The 23,607-nt window shown below is 41.4% G+C and overlaps 2 protein-coding genes across 2 annotated transcripts in view; both read left to right on the top strand.

Moving 5' to 3' along the window:
- The window catches only part of DBNL (drebrin like), a 14,098-nt gene extending 3,365 nt beyond the window's left edge, over positions 1-10,733 (top strand). The window contains exons 2-13 of the mRNA XM_053462850.1: positions 1,265-1,320; positions 1,457-1,569; positions 1,721-1,795; positions 2,100-2,243; positions 2,608-2,685; positions 2,813-2,964; positions 3,372-3,405; positions 3,541-3,628; positions 3,722-3,901; positions 4,197-4,288; positions 4,413-4,509; positions 9,232-10,733. Coding sequence (XP_053318825.1) covers positions 1,265-1,320; positions 1,457-1,569; positions 1,721-1,795; positions 2,100-2,243; positions 2,608-2,685; positions 2,813-2,964; positions 3,372-3,405; positions 3,541-3,628; positions 3,722-3,901; positions 4,197-4,288; positions 4,413-4,509; positions 9,232-9,371 — 1,249 coding nt within the window. The 3' untranslated portion in view covers positions 9,372-10,733. The remainder of the gene's footprint in view (positions 1-1,264; positions 1,321-1,456; positions 1,570-1,720; positions 1,796-2,099; positions 2,244-2,607; positions 2,686-2,812; positions 2,965-3,371; positions 3,406-3,540; positions 3,629-3,721; positions 3,902-4,196; positions 4,289-4,412; positions 4,510-9,231) is intronic.
- A 1,238-nt stretch (positions 10,734-11,971) lies between these two features.
- On the top strand, positions 11,972-19,989 carry ELMOD3 (ELMO domain containing 3). The gene is made up of 13 exons (XM_053462852.1): positions 11,972-12,032; positions 13,286-13,549; positions 13,924-14,001; positions 14,428-14,500; positions 15,229-15,288; positions 16,412-16,432; positions 16,686-16,777; positions 16,951-17,074; positions 17,165-17,287; positions 17,656-17,786; positions 18,132-18,208; positions 18,361-18,488; positions 18,960-19,989. The coding sequence occupies exons 2-13, from the start codon at positions 13,538-13,540 to the stop codon at positions 19,181-19,183; spliced, it is 1,143 nt and encodes a 380-aa protein (XP_053318827.1). The 5' UTR covers positions 11,972-12,032; positions 13,286-13,537; the 3' UTR covers positions 19,184-19,989.
- The last annotated feature ends 3,618 nt before the right edge of the window (positions 19,990-23,607 follow it).

The raw sequence follows: 23,607 nt of genomic DNA, 5'->3' as shown, positions 1-23,607 counted from the left end.
TCTTTCTGGGCCGACGTGCACACAGATCGCTCCCACGATTGGTAACGGGAGGAAGCGGTTTCTGAATATGTGTCATGAGGAAGTCAGGGGTTTGTGCAAGACGTTTAACAACGTGTACCTGATGACTGTCACTTTGATATGTTCTCCACATGTTCCCTTTACATTTTTAGTCTTATCCATTTTGCAAAGTCATGGGGTTGGATTCTGTGGAATCCCCCAAATCTATTTCCCCCTATCCCCAGTTACACGCGTTGCACGTGATCACATCTCCCGGCACGTGATCACATCTCCCGGCACGTGATCACATCTCCCGGCACGTGATGCGACCGTCTCTAGTGGGCTCCAGCACTGCCGGTGGGAAAGGAACGTTGCACAAAGTAACTTTGATAGAAATTGCTGGCGGGTGAGGTATCGAGACCATGATGAGCTAAAATTGTGCTTGAAATTGATTATTAAGGAAGATTTTACTAAGTGAGTAGAGTTGAGACGTTTACGGCGGGGGCCGTATGAGATTGGGCTCTACAGTCTAATGGCCCTTTGGCGAAGGGGTAATGGACACGGCGGAACAACCTGGACAACCTCACCAAGAATGCTTAGAAAAGAGTATTTATATGTGCATTAAAAAAAAGCCCTTACCTCAGTGAGAAGCTGCAGCTCCCGCCACCTCCATGGTCAGTGGGGTTGCTCATTCAATAACTGTCAGGGAAGATCTCCCATTGAAATGAATAGGAGTAGTTTCTGAGCATGTGCATGGGAGGGTGGTGTTAAACCTCCGTGCCGCCATGTTTGCCAAGCCAGCGCTGTTCACAGGCAGTAAGCGCATTGGGATACCGGTAACGGGATTCTACGCTATTCCTCAATGATAATTTAAAGGGACCTCTTGGGCATGGTGCATATCGTCCATTTAAATGAATACTGTGCGCTAGCGTTATACATTGTTCTGGGTAATAGTTGCATTTAACTCTTATACTCTTTTGTCCCAGACTGTAAACCGTTCACATGCTTCAGATCATCCCCTGCTTGCCTTGCGATACTCAGAGTAACCAGAATGTATGGTAGAAGCTTTGTAAATGGAGAAACGCTACATATTGTCCTCTGCAGGCTTTGTCTTTGGCGAGTTCCCTCATTTATCTGCGTTCCACAAATCCCTGGTTACAGCGTCCGCTTTCCAGAACAGTTCTCTGCAGATCAAGCAAACAGCTTTTTAACCCCTTGATTGATATCACCCTGCTGGTGTATAGAATGTGTTTTTTGTTTCTTTCAGGGCCCTCTTCACCTATGAAGGCAACAGCAACGACGTCAGACTGGCAGGGACCGGAGGTGGGTGATTGTTATGTGTGTTTATATATCACGGAGAGTCATCTCATTTCTACTATCATCTTTCCTATTTATCTTTACCCTTTTAATTATTCTCTGTAATTGCTCATTTACTTCACCACCTGTCCTCTCTCCACAGATGGTGGTCTTGAAGAGTTGGTGGATGAGCTCAGCAGTGGGAAAGTAATGTATGCCTTTTGCAGAGTAACAGACCCCAATTCCGGGCTCCCCAAATATGTCCTCATTAACTGGGTAAGTCCGGGAGCATCTCTGTCATACCTTTTGATTGTGGGGTGTAGATCTTCTGTATCTCCTGTAGATCCAGCCTATTTGTGGACTCCAACTACATTGGGGGAGACAGCTGAACCCTCTTCACTAACTCATGCTTCTTTTTCTCTTCTAGACAGGTGAAGGCGTGAATGACGCCCGGAAAGGAGTGTGTGCCAACCATGTCAGTACAATGGCAAACTTCCTAAAGGTACAGGACTTGCTTCTCCTTGGTCCCCAGAACTCTTCACAATATTTCTCTGTGCTTTGACTCAACTGTACCCCCGGATATACACCTAAAACATGGCATAGTGCTTTTTTTCACTTTTAAAGTCTGAAGATTTCCCAGTTGATTCTGTAGAAAGACAGAAACACCAGAACTACTTAAGTGTCAGGATTTTTTTCTTTATGATTTTAGCAGTTGTCCCATGGGTTAAGGGTCATATATTCTTTTTTCAGTGTTTATACCCCAATGTGTCTTTATTGGTTATCGTTTTGTGTAATCTCTCCACCAGGGAGCTCACGTTACTGTGAACGCTCGAGCCGATGAGGACGTGGAGCCGGAAACAATCATGGAGAAGGTGGCCAAAGCGTCAGGTGCCAATTATAACTTTCACCGGGAGAGCAACAGGGCCAACGATGGGCCACAGGGGCCGGTGGTAAGAGTCTGGCGTAGATTCTGCGTGAGAGTTGGAGAGAGTTCTTTGGTTTGCGGTGATGGTGCTTTCTGAGATGAGCCATACGAGCTTCTAAAGCCCTGGGGGGGGGGGCGGCAGGTCTTTGCTCTACGGTATAATAGCCTTGTTGATGCTGTGTATCATTATATTATATATGCAACCAAGAAGGTGAGATACAAAGCTTGCTTGTGAGGTATATGGCGCTGGGGAGGAACTAAGAAAATTCAGTATTTGTTATTACAAACGTTGTTTAATGAAGTCATTTTCAGTGGCTGGTCCACTTTAAATGTACTTGATGGGTCACATATTCTGTCAACCTCTGAGATCCTTCATGTTCTCTCCGCAGGGCTCTGTCTACCAGAAGACAAACGCAATGTCGGAGATTAAGCGGGTCGGAAAGGAGAATTTCTGGGCTAAAGCCGAGGTGAGACAACATTGATGGTGGATTGTTTAAGCCATGCGAGAGAGTCCATCAGTATAAAAGACTTAACTTATAGTGTGACGACGACGTGTCTCTATTCTACCCACGTTATTTTCCCTCGTGTCCATAGAAAGATGAAGAGCAGCGGAAATTGGAGGAACAGCGGAAAGCAAACTTAGAAAGGGAGCGGCTGGACCGTGAGAGAAAAGAGAGGGAGCTGAAAGAGGCTGAGGAGAGAGAGAAGCGGTTCAGAGAGAGAGCAGGAGAAATCGATGCACAGAGGTGAGATATAGAACGGGATGAGGGATATTATTATTATTATTATTATTATTATTATTATTATTATTATTATTACAGAGTATCGGCAGATTCCATAGTGTTATTACAGTAAGGGACAACACAAAATTGACATTAAAAGGACCAATATACAAAATCTGAAATAACATAAGGCTGATACAAAAGAACAGGCTCTCCTTTATCAAACGTATAGGTAACGGCATTGATGGCACACATGGAAGTTATTAAAAGGTCAATATGCTTTAAGGAAGGTAAAAGAAGTCAATAAAGATATAATGGTTGTTGTTATTTGTCTTATACCTGAAGCAAACCTTCATATTTGGAACGACGTGGTAGAGTAGATGATATGTTTCGAGGGTCGGTTATTATTATTGTGCTGTAATCTCTTGCAGGAAACAGCAGCAGGATACAGAGAAGCCCGTGCGGGTAAATATATACATATATACATATATATATATATATATATATATATACAGTAATGGAAAAGGGGTGCAGGGAAGGAATATTGGGGGATGCACACAGCTGGAAGGTATGAAACTTACCGTACTTGCTTTTCCCCAGAACCCCGTGCCTCAGAGCTCTGTGCATGCGCGTGACGTGTTTCTGCAGAAAGAGCGTTCAGCTCCTATCCCGGCGCCTGTCCAACCAGGTCGGTGTGATCGTACATTGGGGGGGGTGTTTAGCATCGCCTGTGCTCTGTGTTGGTTCGTCACATACTCATGATGTCTGTCTGTCTATCCAGGGAAACTGCGCAGTCCCTTCTTGCAGAAGTCAACAAGCCAGGCTGAGTCTCCTCCATCCTCCCCTGTACATCGTGTCCAGGAACCACCTGCACCCTCTGTGTCTCGTGCTCATCAGACACCCCCAGAATCTCCTGTGCCTCCTGTCTCTCATCCACCAGAACCCATTGTCCCTGTGAAAGGTACAGATGATTACTGGAGGTGGAATCCTCAAACATCTAAAAAATAGGCACTCGGTGTACAGGTCTCTACCTGTTGTTAAACTAGAACTTTTTTAACCTGTTGTGGTCCAATATATGCTGTAGAGTTCTATGTTTGCTGGTCCTTATTCAGAGCGAGTATAATGATGGGTTATGCATAAAGAGCAGTTCTAATGCAAAGGGGAGTCCGATTATCACAATGATTTCTCCGCACTTACAAAGCAATTGTTTTGTTTTGTTTTTTTTAACATAATATCCTTGGTGTGTGTCTCCATAGAACGCGTTCCTTCCCCGGAGCCTGAAGAAGATGAGAACGTGTATCAGGAGCCTCCTATAGAACAGAACATCTATGAAGAACCGCCTACCAAGGCAAGTTCTGGGACCATAGGCCTCCTACGTATCTCAAGCTGACAGTGTTACATTTACTAAGCTATTTTAGTGTTTTAAGGTCTGTCACACACTGTTCCTCGGAGAGCAGCGTTAATGAGATGAGGGCTCTCTGTTATCTCAGGAGCAGGACCCAGTGAATGAAGCGGTTGCAGACGAGGACAGAGGGCTGTGTGCACGGGCGCTGTACGACTATGAAGCTGGTAAGCAGCCTGATCTGTATCTATTAACTCTTTGTTACCTGGTATCGTTTAATATACTGCTGAGCTTCTGCTATGCGGTGAGGATTTTTATTAAATGATTTGTAGAAAGCTCTGTAGGCTGTTCGTGAATCCTGCTGGATGTTGCGATCTCTTATGATGAAAGTCTGGGATCTCCTGTTTCTGAAGTTATCTGGAACTTGGTTATATCCTTTAGGTTGTAGTTCCAGCCTAGGGTGGTGCTGGTGGCCAGTGGGGTAGTTTTCAGTGCCACGTTTTGAGGTGGGTGGTTAACAAATTTAAATAACTACTGGCTCCACATTTGAAAATAAAAATGTCTGTTTGTCAGAAGATTAACCCCCTCCGCGCTGTGTAATTAACGCCAGTTTTGCCTCGTAGAACAATCAGTGGCAGATGGAATTGAATTCTCTACGTACTGGGGGGTATTAAAGGGTCTCACAGGGTGCGAGCTGGAGCTGGCAAGGCAAATAGCTGGGGGTCCGCAGAGTCCCTCTATGTATTTAAATGAATACATAATACCGTCAAGGTTATTCTCCATACATTAAGGTGCGTACGAGGGCTCTCGAGTACTTTTAACATAGGAAAGAGAAAATGAGGTGGGCTTTTGTTCCTGGCGAGCCGTCCTACATGTAGAGCTCCTGTTGTGAAAGAAGTGCTGAGCTGTTGGTATCGCGCCTGGCTGTTTCGCCGCTGCATTGTGTTGGCATTGTGTTTGCGTTGGCTTTGGTCCGCTTTGCAGGCGGTTGCGCTCTTTATCTCTGTTTATTGTTTGTGGCTTTTTTAATAAAGAAAAAAGTCCCAGCTTTTGGCGTATGGCAATAAGGCAGCCACGTTTCTTTATTAACACTGCCCACAGCCTGGGTAATCGTTTTAGAGAGATCTGGATTGAAAGCGAGGGTTTCACGTTAGAGGAAGAAGATTTGTGGCAAAAGGTGGCACAGCCAATATACTCATTTCAAAGGAAAGAGAGCCAGCGTGGGCCTCCTGGGGCACTAATTTAACAGCAGGGGAGAAATAATCCTGCAGATCCTGATTTTTAACCTTTTTTTTATTATTTTTTTATTTTTTTTTAAATTTAAATCCCGCTTTTATGGTGAACTGGATTGTTCTGTCGAACCCATCTCCCCGCCATCATATACTCACCTACAGTCAGCTCCAGTGCTGTCTTGGGATCGCTGCGGGGGGCACGTGCTCAGACCCCCATGCGCATGCATGGAAAGTGCTCCTATTCACTTCGGCGGGAACGCTTTCCTGCCACTGATTAGTGCCGCGTGTCGGAGAATACATAGTACGTTCTCTGCAGCGCTTTCTTTATCTAAACCCAAGCGGTGTTATTTACAGGACCTGCGCTGGCTGGTCGCACCCGCCGATGTCAAACAAAGAGAAAAGTTAATCATTAAACAAAAATGAACTTCGGATGGATTCACACTGGAGCGTTCTCTCTCTCAGAATCTCAGAAGTTACATAAAAACAGTTTGCCGTTTATAAGAATGAAAGCATATTCATATTTACAGGAATAGAAGGCGAGGAGGGCCCTGCTTATATGACGTAACGATCTAGAAGGAGGTGGGGGGTATATGACACAGGACGGGGAAGTGCAAATGTTTGTGGGGGGCCGGCCGCTCAGTCTTGTCTCACAGTAAATGTAGAAATGTTTAAATAATATCACTAGATGTGCGCAGATTGACTAAGGGGTTTAGAGATTATGGTGCGAGAGCATGAATGAAGCAGGGGAGAGTGAGATGAGTTAACCAGAGGCTTCCATTACTTTTATTTATATAGCGCTAGCAGATACTGTAGTGTTGTTACAGTAGGGGACGCCGACAATATTTAACAAGAACATTGGCACACCTTAAGTCATGCTGGTATAGAAGGAAAAGAGGGAACTGCTGAGTGATTGAGAGGGAAGTGAGACAGAAGTGGAGGAATGCTTGGGTGAGAGGATGACTTGATTGTAGCGAGGTACAGGAGGCGAGCAACGCTCTCTTTTCCCAGTGACTTATTTGAGTGCATACTCCCCGCAGGTAGGTTATTGACAAAAATGATGACCGCTAGGCTTGTAGCAAATGGACACAAAGTGAGCGGACTGGTGAACAGAGAGGTCACAATGGTCTTAAGTATTATATTGTTGTTTGAACCAAAACCTATGCGCATGAGAATAGTGGACTAGTTAAGAAGAAATGACTTCATGGGGGTACACGCTGCTTCTTTGACGTCCACATCGCACCAGGGTGTATACTATCCCTCGAAACGTGAGGGGCACGGGAAGAGAGGACTCTCATCTGCTTATATATTTTACGTTTTATTTATACGGCACCAGCAGATTCTGTAGCACTAACTTTTATAATAGAGCGAGCGTGAAAATGAGCAATAACGTTAACACAGACAATGCGTGTTCAGACATACCGCTACACGTAAGGCGAAAACATTCTAAAGGAAGTCAAAACATTAGGAATGGCAAAAGTTCAGTACAGAATTCTTTTTGAATGAAACATTTCTTAAAAATGTTTTCTAGAAAGTAGTATACTGGTGGATATTGGAAAATAGAGTGTGTTACCAGTACAGGGAGCAAAGTGACATAAAGAATAATGTCTGAAACATATATCAAAGAACGTCATGTCCCTCATTGGAGTTTATTTAAAAAGAACCCGATATTACTAAAATATATATGACTGGCGTATATAATAGTAGTAATAATAAAACTCAATATGGAAAATGATTTCCCTTTAAGCGAGTCACCAACGCAGTGTGGATGTGCTTTATTTATTTTTTTTTTTAAGCCACACTTTGTTCTGCCAGTCATGCCAAGAACTTATAATAGACGGTTTCATGGGTGGTATCAGAACATTCATTTTCCTGCCAGAATTTCAGAATGATCATTTGCTTCTAAGCAGGAATATATTCTGTAGCACAGTACATCAAAAAATTTTTATTAGTTTGTTTTGTTCCGATTTTTATTTTACCCTATTCTGTGAAGGGAGAGTTCTCGTGTTAACTCCATCACAGAGTGTGAGCAACACAGAGGGAAGCAGCAGAGCCCCTGCAGAAGTCTGCTAGGGAGATATCTGCAGAGATATCTGCAGTTTAGTCAAGCAAGTATGCGTGATTAAGGGAATGAATATGAGTGAGTATATGAATAAGTGAATTAATGTGTGTGACAGCATGGGTGTGTAAGTGTGGAGGGGGGATAGCGTGGCATAGGGAGGCTGTAATCACACTCCTATCATGCCCAGGTTCCAGCATCGCACTGGCTGCCTGGGCATTATAGGAGTGTCATATATATATATATATATATATATATATATATATATATATATATATATATATATATATATATATATATATATATATATATATATATATATATAATATATATTATATATTGTTTTTTTGTCCAATTTTGGTGTGTTACTTACTTTTAATAAGTGTGGTTAACACACCAAAATTGGACAGAAAAATTCAAATTCAATAACAATATTAAAAAAAAAAAATAAAGTGTGTGTGTGTGTATATATATATATATATATATATAGTCCAATTTTGGTGTTACTTATTTTTAATAAAAGTGTTTTTTTGGGGGGGGGGGTCATTTTCGGTTACGGCCAAGCGAATGCTGAATTTCCGGTTTCGGTGCATGCCTATGCATCATATTAAGTAATATTTTTCCCACATCTGGGAAAGCCTGTAATATGGTTTTGTAGATGACCAAATCCACAGTAAGTGTGTTAAGAAATGATATTCCTTTCTGTTTTCTTTGCTCGTTATTCACACTTTTTGTATTTCTTGCAAAAACTTTTACCCTTTGTTTTTGCATCTGGTCAGTATGTGCGGGCAGCTCCTGGCCCTGACGGGGTTAATGTTGCATCTGATGGTTAGGAAGATGGAAAATTTATAACCAGGCATACAGCTATTTTTGTTCTCTGGCTCCGTTCCATGACATGCTTTATCCAACCATCTTATTGTTTTCTTGAGCTGAGCCGCAGCAGGAGGCAAGGAGATCTATTCTTTCTTAAAGGTTCTAACCCCCCAAAAATATGATGTTTGTCTTAATTATACATAAAATATACAGTAACTAATCTTATAGATTTATGCAGTTACTGTCGTTCCCAACATAAAGACCCAGGAGTGGGCATCTTGCTCTCTTGTGTCCCTCTACCACTTCTGCTGGGAGGCTATTCCACTCATCGCCCCCCTAGTTGGGGATATTGGTCATAAACTTGTTGTAAGGCCCTTTGGGTGCATATATTATTTTCTGCATAAATGACAGAATAATATTTATTTCTGAAATGCTTCCTTATTTAATGGTTTGAGATCAGATGATCTGGAGCCGAGCCGCCTGAAACAAATGGATTCTTTCCTTGTCTGTTTAAAGAGTTGGGAGGTTTGTGTTGCTGAGGTTGGCATAAGATGAATAGCGATTTATCCCTTTATTGCTTTATTTCTGGCTATGGTAACCTGCGAAGGCCAAAAATGGCTGCTCCTACCAGACCCCCTTTGCTGATTATGTATATGTATTATACTGTTAAAAATTATCTTTTACGTTCTCCGCTGGATAAATCAGTTTTATTTTTAATGGAGCAGCGTACTTTTTTTTTTTTTATGAGAAACATAACAGTGTTTGCTTCCCTTCATTTCAGGAAAAAAAAAATCGAAACGTTCTTTGCTTTTCATCTGCGTTATTGGAATTCTTTGTTTTTCTTGCAGCTGATGACACTGAAATCTCCTTTGATCCAGACGACCTTATCACTCATATCGACATGATCGACGAGGGCTGGTGGCGCGGTTACGGACCCAGCGGGCATTACGGCATGTTCCCCGCTAACTACGTGGAGCTGCTGGAGTGATCGTAAAACATCAAGCCGAAAGGGAGACCGGGGGACCTTCAAAGTGGAGGCTCCTATTGCACTGAAACAACGTTACTATGGGCTGTAACCTCAAAAAAAAGTACTTAATGTAATTTGTATGTTAAACTGGGAGGCAGATGACATACTTATATGCCAAGTGTGAGTATTCTTCTACATAGATATACAGGTGTTCATTGTAGGATAATAGACAATGGCCAATGAGATCAGGCATGTCATGCTGTGTTATACGTTATCCTATATTGCGGTGGCTTCTGATGGGAACGTTTAGGACCTAAAGCTGTGTCTTCCTTCACGTCCGTTGTGTTTCCACCACTGTCTTTTCTTTCTGCTTTTTTAAGTGCTGTGTCCTGTCAGTGCAGTTGGGATTTGTAACATCATTCTTCCGCAACGCTGGAACAATCCCCAGAACGAACAAGCCGGTTGCAACCTTATGCCCCGAAAATGTTGTTTTGTTCTAGGTAGAAACCACTTGATAATATAATGAATCGCTAAATTGAAAATGGGGGGGAAAAAAACTTGACCATTATTTACTTTTTCGGAAGATTGAAACAAAAATCAACAATGAAACGATTTATCTTAACCGCTCTGTAATATAAAACATTCCTGATGAAGAGTTACACGCTTCTGATGCACCATATTCTCCTGCTGAGGAACATCCATTCATTGACGTGTCCTCATGTAGACTAAGGTCTAAACTGCCCTGGTGTGTACTCTTCTGATCGCACTTCCATGTAAATCCAGAGGTCAAGGGACCAGTTTTTGGACCAATAATCACAATAATGGACCAAAACGTATGGAAGCTCCACAAGGTTCCACCATATGCCCAACGAAGTGTATCAAGATCTTCCCTGCTGCTTTGTGTAGGTCTTGTTTGGTCATTTTGTCCTCGCGTTGCTCCTTTTCCACTTGTGACTTAATGTGTGAAATGTTTAAGCCATGTACTGTTTATTTTATTGGGATTCAGATGGTGAGAAGCTTTGGTGGTGGGCAGGTATATTTGCGTTTATCTGCTAAATTCTTCTCTGGGATCTTCCTACGGTTTCAAAACCCGCCTGTCCTGTTTTCCCAAGGCTCTCTAACGGTAATTTGCACACTAGAAAGATGGGTTTAATGCTACCGTGTTGTGCGGCTCGCTTTTAGCTGACCACTTTCCTGGGGATCACGTATACTTGTGTCGGCTAAGCGTGATCTTACAAGCTCCACCTGTGAAAATGCTTGGCCCGTCTATTAACGGTTAAGTAAAATTACATCATCTGTGAAATCACTTAATAATCATGCTGGATGCTTTTTATTTTTGACTTTTTTTAATCATTGAAATGGGAAATAAAGTCTTTGTAGTAACACCTGCTTTTTGTGTTTTGTCATACAAGGTACATGAGTGCAAATGCATTGTAATAAACATTAAAAGGGGTGCTCTTTCCCCAATACACTGTATGAATGGGTAATAAAGTATTTATTTCAAATGCATATCGAGTGAGAGAGCAGCCGCAGACGGGTGCTTTTAAAAAATAAATGGGCGAGAGCAGTCCGCAACAAACGCTTCTGTTACGCTGGCCGCTCGGGGACTAGAGACGCGTACCTAATTGCACCGTCAGGCTGGCAGGAGAGAGGCTGCTGTAAGACCTATGGAAGTTATTTTGAAGAATCTATCCACGTTTACACGTGTAATAATCCTGCATAGAGAGCGGATTTGAAGACGGTCCCGTGTCTGCAATGGGCTGCTGCCATCACCAATTGACTTCAATGGAACTCTACAAACGCCTGTACAGAAAGCGTACTTAAGTATGCTTCCTGCTTTTCAGTAGAATGACAGCCCCGGTGTCCCATGCAACACAGACTCAAATATGTGATATTTATTTTTTAAATAGAGGATCTGATGCTGATTGGTATTGATATAGGCAGCCTTTGTAGGGTGAGGACAAGGGAGAGAACTTCAGGACAGGATACTGATCTGATAATACTTGGGCTGTCCCTCGTGAGACAGACGATACATTTAAACTGGAAATCTCTTTTTCACTTTCAAACAAGAAAAAGTTATAGGTGGTTTAAATAAATAAACTTAGTGATGGTTAAACTTGTGTTTGTCACAAAGTGAAAAAAAATTGCAGTAAGAACTGAATACAGAAGCTTTTTCAATGAGAGATTCTCTGTAAATTGGATTAACAAAAAATGTGATTCTTTAATTATTGCTGTCTTCCACAACAAAACTCCTGGGCTATCGGTGAATGGCAGCATTCTATCAGGGCTGGGCTTTAGATGAAATCGACCCGTTGGTGGCGCTGTGGGGCAGGTTGCTTGGTGACGTTGGGGGCCAGGGGCAATTTTCGCACCCTGTGGTTTCTAGTTACGCCCCTGAGAGAAGCCCAGCGCTTCTAATTACCTCCACAGGGCTCTCAGAAACCGGGCGTTGCAGATACATCCCGGAGAATGTCGGGAGTTGTAGTCAAACAGACTTCAACGGTTGAGGAAGGAGCCCGGTGCATGCCGGGAGTTGTTGTTCCTGATGGCCGTTCTGGTCACGCCTTTGCAGGCTGGGTTTGCGCTCCGTAAACTACATGTCCCGGCATACCCTGCGCCCCGCTGTTGCCAGGAATCGAGATGCTGATGGCCGCTGAGATTGGAGGTAGAGAACAGCCTGAGGTAACGGCAGAGATTTCAGCGAAGACTCATGGCGGTCTCTGACATTTATGTTTCCCCACATTTGAAGTCGCGGGGTATCTGCAGTATGATGCAGCCATGCTGATGTGCTAAGCAATGGTGTCCTGTCTGTGCGCGTGCACAGAATAGTCTCTGTCATACATGCATTTAAATGTTCAGATTTTTATATATAAATAAGCATTTTTCTTAAAAACAAGATTAACCCTCCACTTACTGGAAATCTATTTACTGCCTCTCGGGAAGATGGCACCGCCTGCACTGTATGCTCTTCTCCTCTGCCCACTTTTTGCCCTTTCCTGTTGGCGCCCATTCATAGGATCACCGGCTACCTGTCATGGGTGTCTAGAGGCAGGAGAGGGGAACCTAATATGCCCGCAGCAGCAGAGCCACGGAGTGCTGCAGTGAAAGAAGGAGAGGAGAATAATGAATGTGAATTTGTTGTTGGTCGGGTAATATAGGGGGTGACCATTCATCCCCCTCCCACTGGTTCCTGTGCCATGGATGAGTTAAATGCATGACAGAGGGAATCATTAGGAGAGATCAGGGGAGAAAACATGCAAATAAATGTGGGGGCCTCGCTTGTGAGCTTACATTCTAAAAAGAATTATATGGGTAGTTGAGACAAAAGGTGGGGAAGAAGAGGAAGTGGTAAGGGGTAGTTGGTTGAATGTTGCCAAGGAGAATTAATAAGTAAAGTGGGCAGATTAGAGCTTAGATGGTGGCTTGCAGAGGAAAGCTATCAGGGGGTGAATAAAAGAGCAAGTAACTTGTTGCACAGCCAATCACATGTGTGCTAGCAGGACATGGACGTTCAGACAACACGCACGTGATTGGCTGCTGCTTCTATTGGTTTTAGTAGGAGTTTTACCATGTGTACTGAGGTATGCTCCCTACTTCCTGTAGAGGCAGCTGGGGGAGGAGTTAAAGGAGACGGAACAACTCCAATAAGTAAAGAATATCTGCACCGAGCTGCATGCATCTAATGTTAAACTATAGAGGAACCTGCGCCATACATTTCCATGCTTCAATTATTGTCTTCCAACATATTTTTAGTCTTTCTGTACGTACATTTGACACATTTTCATGTGGTCTGGTATCTTGGGATACCTACATTTTTATTGTATACATTTGCATGCAGTCTAGCCTTTTGAATGCCGTCCTGCAGTGTCCTCGAAAATACAAATTTATATTTGAGTTTGAAAAATATATATTTTTTCCCTTTTCTTTCCTCCTAGCATTTATAAGATCCACAGAGCAGCAGTCTGTAAGAAGCATGGTGCTGGCATCTTCATTACAAACCAAATAACCGGAAATTGGGCCGTCTTCTATCCCCTGTTACCCTCCCGGCCGATGAATGGTAACCCTAAACAGGATGGACAAGATCAGGATTGCTGTGGATCCCAAGCCGATTGGAGAACGGCACCGTACATGTTTCACGTCGTGGCTCTATGACACCTATTGCTAAAGTTTGAATAGAGTAACTCATCATGGGCAGTGAGGTATGCAGGGTACAGGGCCTGTGGGGTATGACTGCGTTAATAACTACTGCTTGTATAGAGTGTTTCGTAGCACGAACCACCTATAGCTGGGGGGCTGGCCCGCTGGCTAAGCCCTCGGACAGATAGGATCGCAGATCTTCAGGTACAGGAAAGGGATCTGATACTACTTTACTCATATGTGGGTCTTGAGTCCTTTCAGTTCAAGACACCTGTCAGCCATCAGTAAGGGTTAATAGTTTGGTGCTCCATAAAGAATGGGGGGGAATCAGCTCTTGTAAAAGGTCATGCTTTGGTATAATATTTCACAAATGATGTTTCCGCTTTCAAAGTAATTTTGTGGTAATGGAATTTCCCATTTGTTTGCGTGTTCTCAGGTGGCGAATGGCGGCGTGGTGAACTCTGACCTTCCCGATAGTCACGACACTTTCCTTCCGGCTTTAAAGTCTCTTCCTGTGAGTACAGACCATGTCTGCCCGTTGCTGTCGCCCCTTGTAGTCGTACCTTTGTCTGCTCGGCATGCCGTTCGGTGCCTGATAGAACACGTCTAGTTTCGTTAACCCCATTTGCCCGTTGCCTGTCCGCTCGGCAGCTCCTGGTCGTGTCTGTGCCTTCCCGTTATTGTTATCTCATTCAGCTCCCGTAGCCAAATGACTGCCCCGGACCTCCTCTCCAAATAGGTTTGCCATATTGACTCATTTTACATACCCCTCACCGACTCATGTAAAGCGCGACCTTGCAGTATGTGGGATTTATAACTTCATATATAATTCCTGGTTTTATTTGCATTCTCTTACACAGTGACTGACTGATCACAAGCATTTTGTTTGTCCTCGCATAAAACTAAGTTTAATATATATTTTTCTCTTTTTATCCTCTAGATTTCTGCTGTAAAGCAAAATAGCGTCTTACAGACCCTAGTAAGCAAAGGAGATGAGGCAGACGGAGAACTTGGTATGTCCACTGGTCTCTCTTAGTATGTGTGTGTATGTATATACTGTGTATAATATATATATATATATATATATATATATATATACACACACACACTGTATAAGATATAAAGTGCTTACTCTACCTTTTTTATGTATGATTTATTAAATTCCAGTCTTTGCCATTATGTTGGACACCTTAGAGTAACTTAGTGAATCACTTTATGCTTACCAGCGTATATTGGCATCCATCCCAGTGGTTGAGTAGATGAACTGGGGACATAATAATAAACATTTTATTGTGATAGGGGTATGTTCACTAAACTGAGATCTTGCAGATAAGTTGAACAATTTATGATCACATTTCACTTGTCCATAGAAAGCACCAACCCCAGTAAGTAACTTGACATTGATAGTTTAAATAGAAATGTACAGAAATTACCTATTTCTCCTTTAGTGCACATACATTGAACATAGTTCCCTGTAACCTGTATAACATCAGGCGATGTACTCGGTGGCACCATATAATCTGATAAAGGGCCCCCACTTGGACAGGGGTCTCGCTTTGAGGGGAGCTCAGGTCAGTCTACCTTTGGAAGTCCCCAGCAATGCCTGCACTGTTGTTTTTTAACTATGGAGGGCACTCCATCTGAATGTATTGTTTAGGGACCCTAAAAACTTAGAGCTGCCCCTATATGTGCTGATTATTTACGTGTAGATGACGCCTTTTTAATATTTATGTCTTTGCAGAAAATGAGGATTTGCTGAAAGCAGAGCAGGAATGGGAGGCTCTCGAGAACATACAAGCAGGTCGGTTCTAGAAGTTTGTCTACGAGATTTTAATACCGGTGATTCTCTTTGGCATTTCCAGTTTTCACAATAAACTGCACAAAAGTGACAAACTAGTGTTAAGACTTTTCACTTCCTTCTTCCACGTGAACACGTGTCGAAAATTGGTATTTACTTTGGGGAAATAAGGGCTTTCTAGGTGCCGACACATCTTTGTCTAGGGGTAAATTGTTTAAATCCGCTCAAATAGTAACAATAGCATGCTTTTTCAATAAGAAAAGGGAGGGCTTAATTATTATTATTTATTGTTTTATATTCCGTAGCGCTGTACAATGGGCTTAATACTGCAATGAAGCCTATAAAAGGCTAAGACACACAGGGTTTCATTGTGAATGAAGATGTATGATAGCAAGGACATAACATAGAAACAAAGAGTGACGGCAGATAAGAGCCATTCGGCCCATCCAGTCTGCCCAACCTCTGAGTACTTTCCTTAGTACCTGCCCTTATCCTATATCTAGCTTGGCCTTCTGCCTATCTCATGCTTACTTAAATGACTTTACTGTATTAACATCTACCACTTCTGCTGGAAGGCTATTCCATGCGTCCACTACCCTTTCCGTAAAGTAATATTTCCTGATGTAACCTTTAAACCTTTGCCCCTCTAGCTTATGGTTGTGTCCTCTTGTTGAGGTAGTATTTCTCCTTTTAAATAAACTATCTTCCTTTATCTTGTTGATTCCCTTTAAGTAACAGAGATGCAAAAATGTAAAAGAATGTAACAAGCTGTTGGAGGAGACACACGATTCTTATAGGGACAATGACATGTTTACAGAGATCAAAAGCCTCGCACTACAAATCCTATCACTCATAATTTACAGTCGCACGTTTGCCTTTTGATAAGGGCTTCAGATTACGACGTTTAAATAAAAGCCTCCGTCTGTTCCTTTCTGTGAGAAATCATTTTCATGTGAATTCAACGGGCCAAATGTGTTTCGTTAGGTCAGATCACTTTAACTCCCTTTACACCTGTAATGACTGTAATATATCTATATATTTAATATAAATATGTTCTCATGCTCCCTAAGGTGTCTGACATAGTCTGTAACTCTTGTAGTAATTGTTTTCTTCTGATTTGTTCTAGGACTGTATTGTGCGAAGCCAGGTAGGAGACCGGAAGGCAGTAACCGGATGTGCAGTAACACGCGTGTTTGGGGATGTAGCAGGGATGTGCGCTTTAGTGAATGTGTGTCCCGTTTTATGTGAAATGTGCAGTTATTGAGTCAGTTAACGGTCAGCATGGTGGTTGATGCGATGCAGTAAGTGTGTGCGGCTGCTACAAACATGACGATTACGTGCCATATCTGCCAGTTACAGTTTCTGACATATTTGTAAGTCACCAGGGTCTCTTTTTCCAGGACTTTTGGGAGACCTTCCTGGACAAACCCCACTAATATCTTTTAACGAGGCTTTACAATACTTCCAAACAGCCGATCTGTCTGAATTCGTGGTAGGTATTTTGGTGCCGCCACTGTAATACGTGCAGCAGCCAATCAGACGCACCCTAGCAGAAGATTGATGTTGAGCTTGCATACACGTGATTGGCTGGTGCTACTCCCATTGGATTTTTTTTACATTTTAGTTTGTGGGAACTTTTTCTTATCTTTCCCATTTTGTCCCCAGAGAAGGATCCAGCCTACAGTTCGCCGCTCAGGATTCTCGGCAATCTCACATTTTCTGTTCGGACCGCCAAGGCTCAGCAGAGAGCTTCACGCGGAGCGTGACCTGGTGCTGGCTATAGCTCAGTGTGAGTAACTTGCCGATATTTCGGAAGGGACAGCAGGGCGGATTGCAGAAGGACTGTGACATTTATAGCGTCGGTGATGTCTCTGTACAGGTCCTCTGGATAGTGGTCAGCAAGTTCACATAAGAGTCCTGCAGACCATATACAAGAGGCTCACAGGGGCCCGCTTTGATTGTCCCCTCTATGGATCACACTGGGAGCAGCTGGGATTCCAAGGTGAGATGTAATATGAACATTATGGGCAAAGAGCAGTACAGACTGCAGACACAGAGGAACGTTTGGGTGAAATCCACTGTTTACTTTGTTAGAAGTTTCCCAGCTATCAGCATCTCTACAATGGCTCATTACCCACATTTTCCTTTTCTCGCACACTGTTGATCCTCTACTCTCAGTCTTTCATGCTTTTTATGATGTTTCTTACTCCCTAGTTCACAGAACCTTCCATTTAATTAACTTTTCTCTCCATTCCCCTCTATGCTTTTGTTATGCGCTATGAGTTACTCCACGTGCCTTGGAATTCCAGTTCAGTTACTGTATGCTGTGTTAATGGTACCAAGCCCTGCCTACTAGTCCTATCCTTACAGGTTTAGATCCTGGGACTGATCTGAGAGCAGCAGGACTACTGGGTCTAATGCATCCCTTGTACATGGTGATGGAGCCCAGAACCTTGCCCCTTGCACATGATATATACCGACTATCGCAGCACCACACTCAGGTTTGTGTACCCTACGCTGCGTGCTTGTGTATGTGTTCAATCCCATAGCCAGGCAGGTGTGTACACCGTGCCCAGATCTCCTAACCGATCAGGAGAGTCTTGTAAAGTTTATACCTTCCGCCTTTTCTGGTTGTAAAGAGCATCAAAAGTTGGATTCACTAAGCTGTTATGATTGTGGGTGAGGTCAGTGGGAGAAAGTTTAGATGCAACCCCAGGTTTCTGATGAAATTGTCCAAAAATAAGCTTACTTCTGACCTCTAACCTCTATCTTTCCTTGCCCGGATATTTTGTTTCTGCTTTGCACCTACTCCGGTAGTGATTGTAATTATTGTTGTCCATCCACAGAACTTTCCATTCTGCTTAATGTCAATTAACATCACACGGATCTGTATCCAGGCTCTGAGAGAGGAACGTGTGTCCAGGTGAGTGGTCAGCTGTGTATATTCTGTATTTGCGTACCATCTCTCGGTGTCTGCGCATGGTTTTGTGTGGTTTGTACGTGTGAGTTTTGCGTGTTCTGCCCGTGCCAGTCCTTTTAAGTCTGTTTGCACCAAAATCTCGTGTGGCTTTGCAGGGAATGTAACCGCAGACAGCAGGTCTTCGCCGTTCTTAATGACTTGTATGTGGCCATTTTTTATCACCTGTACCATGTATGGAAGACTCAGAATAAAACCATCAGTGACTCTGGTTTCATCCTGAAGGGTAAGTACCATGTCTGAAGAGTGTATTCACAAACCTAATTATCATACTTGGCATCTCTCCAGGTTTGACTCAAAGTCTCTGAGTCTCCAGGTCAGTTTCTTCTTTCTCTGAGTAGGGTTGTGCCATTTGGTCAGGCCTTCTCCCCACCAACTTCCCTCTCACCCTCCAAACCATCTAAAGGTTGTCCATGGATAGCTCTGCCCCTTCATGAAACCGCCCCCTTCCCCCAGGGTAACAGGGAGAGCTCTGGGTAACTCTGGGTAACCCTCTCTGGAAAGTTCCCAGGTATGCTAATTATCGAAACCTCCCTTTGGCCTCAACGGCAGGTGTATCTTTACTAAGTACTATCATCTGTACACTCTTTGCAAGCGATATTAAGGTGCCAGTAACAGGTTCCCCCTTATTAGTCTTACTCATTGTTATAATCCATGCTAAATAACTTACACCCTCATCTTTCTCGTCTGTCTCCAGAAGTTGAATCTTATGCCAAGAGGAGACCCAAAGATCTTCTGCGCCAGCTGGGTGCCCATCTGCGAGAGCGACCGCTTCCCAAAGATCTGCCTCCAGAAATCTGGTCTCAGTGCTCCACAGAGCAGGGCAGCCCCCACCAGGCCGGAAGGTACAGGCACAACGAGGGGGGGATTTGCTTCACTGGCGTCTGTGAACAGCAAGTGCAAGAGGACAGGCTTATCTGAGGAGATGATTGAGACGGTGCTTGGAGGCTACGGGCAGTATTACTCCGATCACAGAGAGCCAGCTGCAGGAAATCTGTGTCCTTGAGTAGAAGTTTATCATCGTCGGCCGGCCACACCGCAGAGCAGGGTCACTTTAGACAAGATACACACGCAGAACGGGTTTGAAAGGTGTGTATCGGTCAAAAGGAGTTAGCATCTCCCGGACCGCTGTCTATACGAGTAGCTGTGGTGGAGGCTGTAGGCAGGTAGGACGTGGAATGAGCTAATCCACAGTGTAGGATTGGAAGAAGTCTTCTCATCAGATGTGACGTCCAGAGTGTAATCTGGAAGGAAGATACTGAAAAATGTACAAACTGGTGATCATAGTAAGAAGAGTCTAGCTTTAGAATTTAAGCCACTTTACCCTTAGATTCTGCGAGCGAGCTTAAGAACAGAAACAAATACAGATTGAAAGAGACATCACAAATGTTATATATACGTTTAAAGATTAAACAGTGCTTGCAGCTGTGCATGCAGAGCATACATCGTGCTGACTCATGCATGCTATAACATATGGGGATGCGTGATAATATCATGAATGTGATTTGGCAAGCACGTTGTACAGGGTTATTTATGCTCTGCACGGCTGTCCCAAACACTGTTTCATTCCCAGTTTGTAAAATAAAGCGGCTATTGGGAATACAAAGTTTAATAAGATGGGGAACTGCATATCCTGGTCATTAAACTCTAATCTCATGTTTTGAAGAATCCATCTTTAACCCAGAGTGAGCAGGAACACCTTGCAAGGCCATTTCTCCCCCCCAAATAGCACAGAAGGAGTTAAAGCACCTCCTTCATCAGTTTTTATTATTATTTATTTTGCCTTATTTCATCACCTATTGAATTGCTTCAACCATGACATGTGACTTAAGGCTTTTTGCTATTTTTTTATATTAGAAGTGAGTGTGTATCTATATCTATATATATATATATATAATTATATATATATATATATATATATATATATATATAATTATATATATATATATATATAATTATATATATATATATATATATATATATATATATATACTTTAATTTTTAATGGACCAACAAATCTGTTATGTTTCTCAAACCCTCATCCTGTTTTAACCAGTTACATCCCACATACTGTCCTCAAGTTATTGCAGCTTCAGTAGTTTTTATTATTTTAATGTTTTTAATGTCTTGTGTTCAGTACAAAAAGAAGACTATGAACCGTAGTTATGGCGGCATACATATTATTATTATTATTATTAGTAGTAGTACTGTAAATATTTTCATAAGTACAGAATTATCCTTGTACAAACCACTTCGTATATGAGATGGTAGAAGCTATGGCAATAAATGGTGAAGGTTAATGAGAAGTGGTAAATTCTATTAGTGCCATGGCTGCCACTAGAATGATTACTTTCATGACAAGTAGTTACTGTTTCAATCAATAAACTTTAACCAATTTTACTAAAATGTTTAGACAGGTTTCACATCATTATTTATTAATGTGCTCTTCCAATAAGAAATGTATTTGGAGTGCATGACAAACAAGAAGCAGGTAGAGCCGGAAATGCCCCCCGTTCCGTATTTTAAAGCCAATCAGAATGGAGTCCTCTGTTATACAGAATGTGGAAAAATGGGCAATCTGGCCATTAAACCTGCTGCAGGTGACAATAAATATCCTAAAAGAGACATTCCTGGAAGCTAGCGACCACACGTTTTTCTACATATATTTTATGGAATCTGCTCTCCATGTCTTTTATTTTTACAAGAATCTAGTATGTTAACATTTTAATGTCATCTCTCCCTTGTTTTAAAATCTCTTATATTGCTCAAAATTGTATTGAATATTTTGCTCTTTGGTGTGGTTTTGTGGATTGGAAAACAAACTTCCCCCTGACCCGTGTAGTTATGCTCTTATTACAGCGTGTTAGATTTAGTTGGGCTTGTTAAACAGATGATACTAATGAAGTCGATAAACCTTAAAAGTCAACAGCCTTGTTGCAAAGTACTAAAAACAGCCCTTTGGTGATAACTACCAAAAACAAAATTTGGACCATATTGTTAGAATATTCTTTGTCTTGAATATCTAAGCTTCTCCAGTGATCAAACAGCAATCAAGACCACAGCTTCTATGTCTTATTAATTAGGTTTATTCGATGACAAATTATCAATTCATACAATACCAATGCTGGAACAAATGTTGATAAAAGGTACTGTAGGCTTAGTATCTTGGTGAGATGAAGATGAGAGCGTGGAAAGAGCGTAGAAAGAGCGTAGAAAGAGCGTAGAAAGAGACCTTGTCTTTGTAGTCATGCCAATTTATACCCCTTTACATTTGGTTAGGGTATACGTTAAGGAATCCTATTGGAACAGTCATATGATACACCGGCATTCCAAGACCCTCTAAGCTACGTCACTTAATTGATACCATATGTTCCTAGCACTCAAGTTGCATTCAGGCCTAAAATGTGCAGAACAAAATAAGAGTATAAAAATGATTTCTTACATTTCCCCCTGTTTATGGTTATGTACCATAAATAAATGTTTGCTGTCCATTCATACAACATTTGTATCACATTCGTATCACATTCAGTGAGTGCAGGAAGATATGTACACGATAATATTATAAAAAAGAATCTGTGGAAGACTGATGCATCCTACGTCTTAAAGTTTCCCTTAATATCATCTCTCCTTGCTTTATCTTTTCTCGAATAGTTAAATACGATTTTCTTATTCTACATAATAAACACATTTGAAAAATAATACATATAAAAGACACAAATAAAACAATAATGGATGTAACAAAACATTGGTGATAGCGGAACCAACAGATGATTTTACCATAATTTCTGTAACAAATAATTTTGGACACAAAATGTAAACATGCAGACAAGTCTAACTGTTCCGGTTCTGACATATCTGTGGAAAAAAACAAAATCAGGATACTCTAATTTATAAAATAATAATTGTGTACTACTGACAGGTACTCCCAATACTCTCATAATGAATAATGTTTCTTCTTTATCTGCCATAGGTATTAAACATGTACCTTCACATACATTATTACTGCATCCTATTACTATACTCAATAAAACTACTTTGTTTATGATATGTTCCCAAAACCCAAATTTATCATCTTGTGTGTAGGTCCCTTTAGTCCAACTAAATAAATATTTAGGCCCTATCGTAACATTTAACCTCACATTACTTTGTCTTGTGACGTTAATTCTAATGTTACAAACTAATAAGTACCCTTTCATTACACCAAAACACACATGACCATTGAAATCATCAATTTCTCTTTTCTTCTTAATTATGTCTGGGAACCCTTGAGTATTGTTAAATTGGCTATAAATTTGTTGTCAAATCTGTAGATCTTCTTGACTCTGTAGATCTTCCTTAGAACCATCAATCATCAGTATGGTCACCGTCAGAACTGCTAGAAACAAAAAGGATTGTCTCTTCTTGAATGTCAGATGTCTTTGCCATGATGGAATTTTTAATAATTTGCATTGTCCATTCGATTCTTATATACAACCTAAAAAACACAACAGATATGCAGCATCAAAATCTTAGCTGATACAACACCTTTATTATTGTAGCACCTCACTATAAAACATGATGTAATGTTCTAATATGATTCTTAAGAACTTGTTTAAAATGATTAACATTAAATACTGCATCATTTTATAAAATAACCAAAAAGCAAATTATAACACATGAATTTGGATCATGAGATGAATTTAAGAATATGGACAATAGTAAATAATTAATACTTCAATTGATTACGGAAAAACATATTTGATCAATACAATACAATACATAGTAATCCTTTTTAGTCATGACGCAAAACCCTGTTCTCATGAACTAAATTAAGGTTTTGAATCAACCTGAGAAGCAAGAAAGGAAATATCCCTAACTTGTACTTCTGCAAATGATGGACACTATGTAGTTGCAGTTTAACAGATACAACATATAACATTACAGGATCTTAACTTACAGAATAAAACAAAACACAAAACGTTAACATATAACACATCTGATGTTGTTCATATAGTTTTTCTTATAAATAAATTAACTTATTCAAAGCATCTTCATAGAAGACAGAGTGCAGGGATACAGTATGAATTAGAGTTAATTGCTATACTAGCTCCCTGTATACTGAATCAACATATATCTACGTATTATAACTCCCACGACACTTACAACAAACATATTCCTGTGTAGTTCCAGTATTTGGTAAATTTTCTTTATTAACTTCAATCTCCCTGATTTGCCTAATCATTGGAGTGTAAAGTAAATCTCTTTGAGGTGTTACAGCCATGTTAGTATATACATTTGGATCTGAACTGTAAACAAATCCATTTGATTTTCTTTGATCTTTTAATTTTTTATTATAGAGAAATTTT

The sequence above is a fragment of the Spea bombifrons genome, chromosome 4, assembly GCF_027358695.1.
Source record: "Spea bombifrons isolate aSpeBom1 chromosome 4, aSpeBom1.2.pri, whole genome shotgun sequence".
In the NCBI taxonomy this organism is placed as follows: Eukaryota; Metazoa; Chordata; class Amphibia; order Anura; family Pelobatidae; genus Spea; species Spea bombifrons.
The sequence above is the reverse complement of the archived record's forward strand: the minus strand, read 5'-3'. Positions and strand labels throughout refer to the sequence as shown.

Bases quoted from the DNA above. Each gene is read 5' to 3' on its own strand.
- ELMOD3 (XM_053462852.1), top strand. The intron at 15,289-16,411 runs GTCGGTTCTAGA...GATTTGTTCTAG, and splicing joins TCTCGAGAACATACAAGCAG to GACTGTATTGTGCGAAGCCA. The intron at 17,288-17,655 runs GTGAGATGTAAT...CTATCCTTACAG, and splicing joins GGAGCAGCTGGGATTCCAAG to GTTTAGATCCTGGGACTGAT.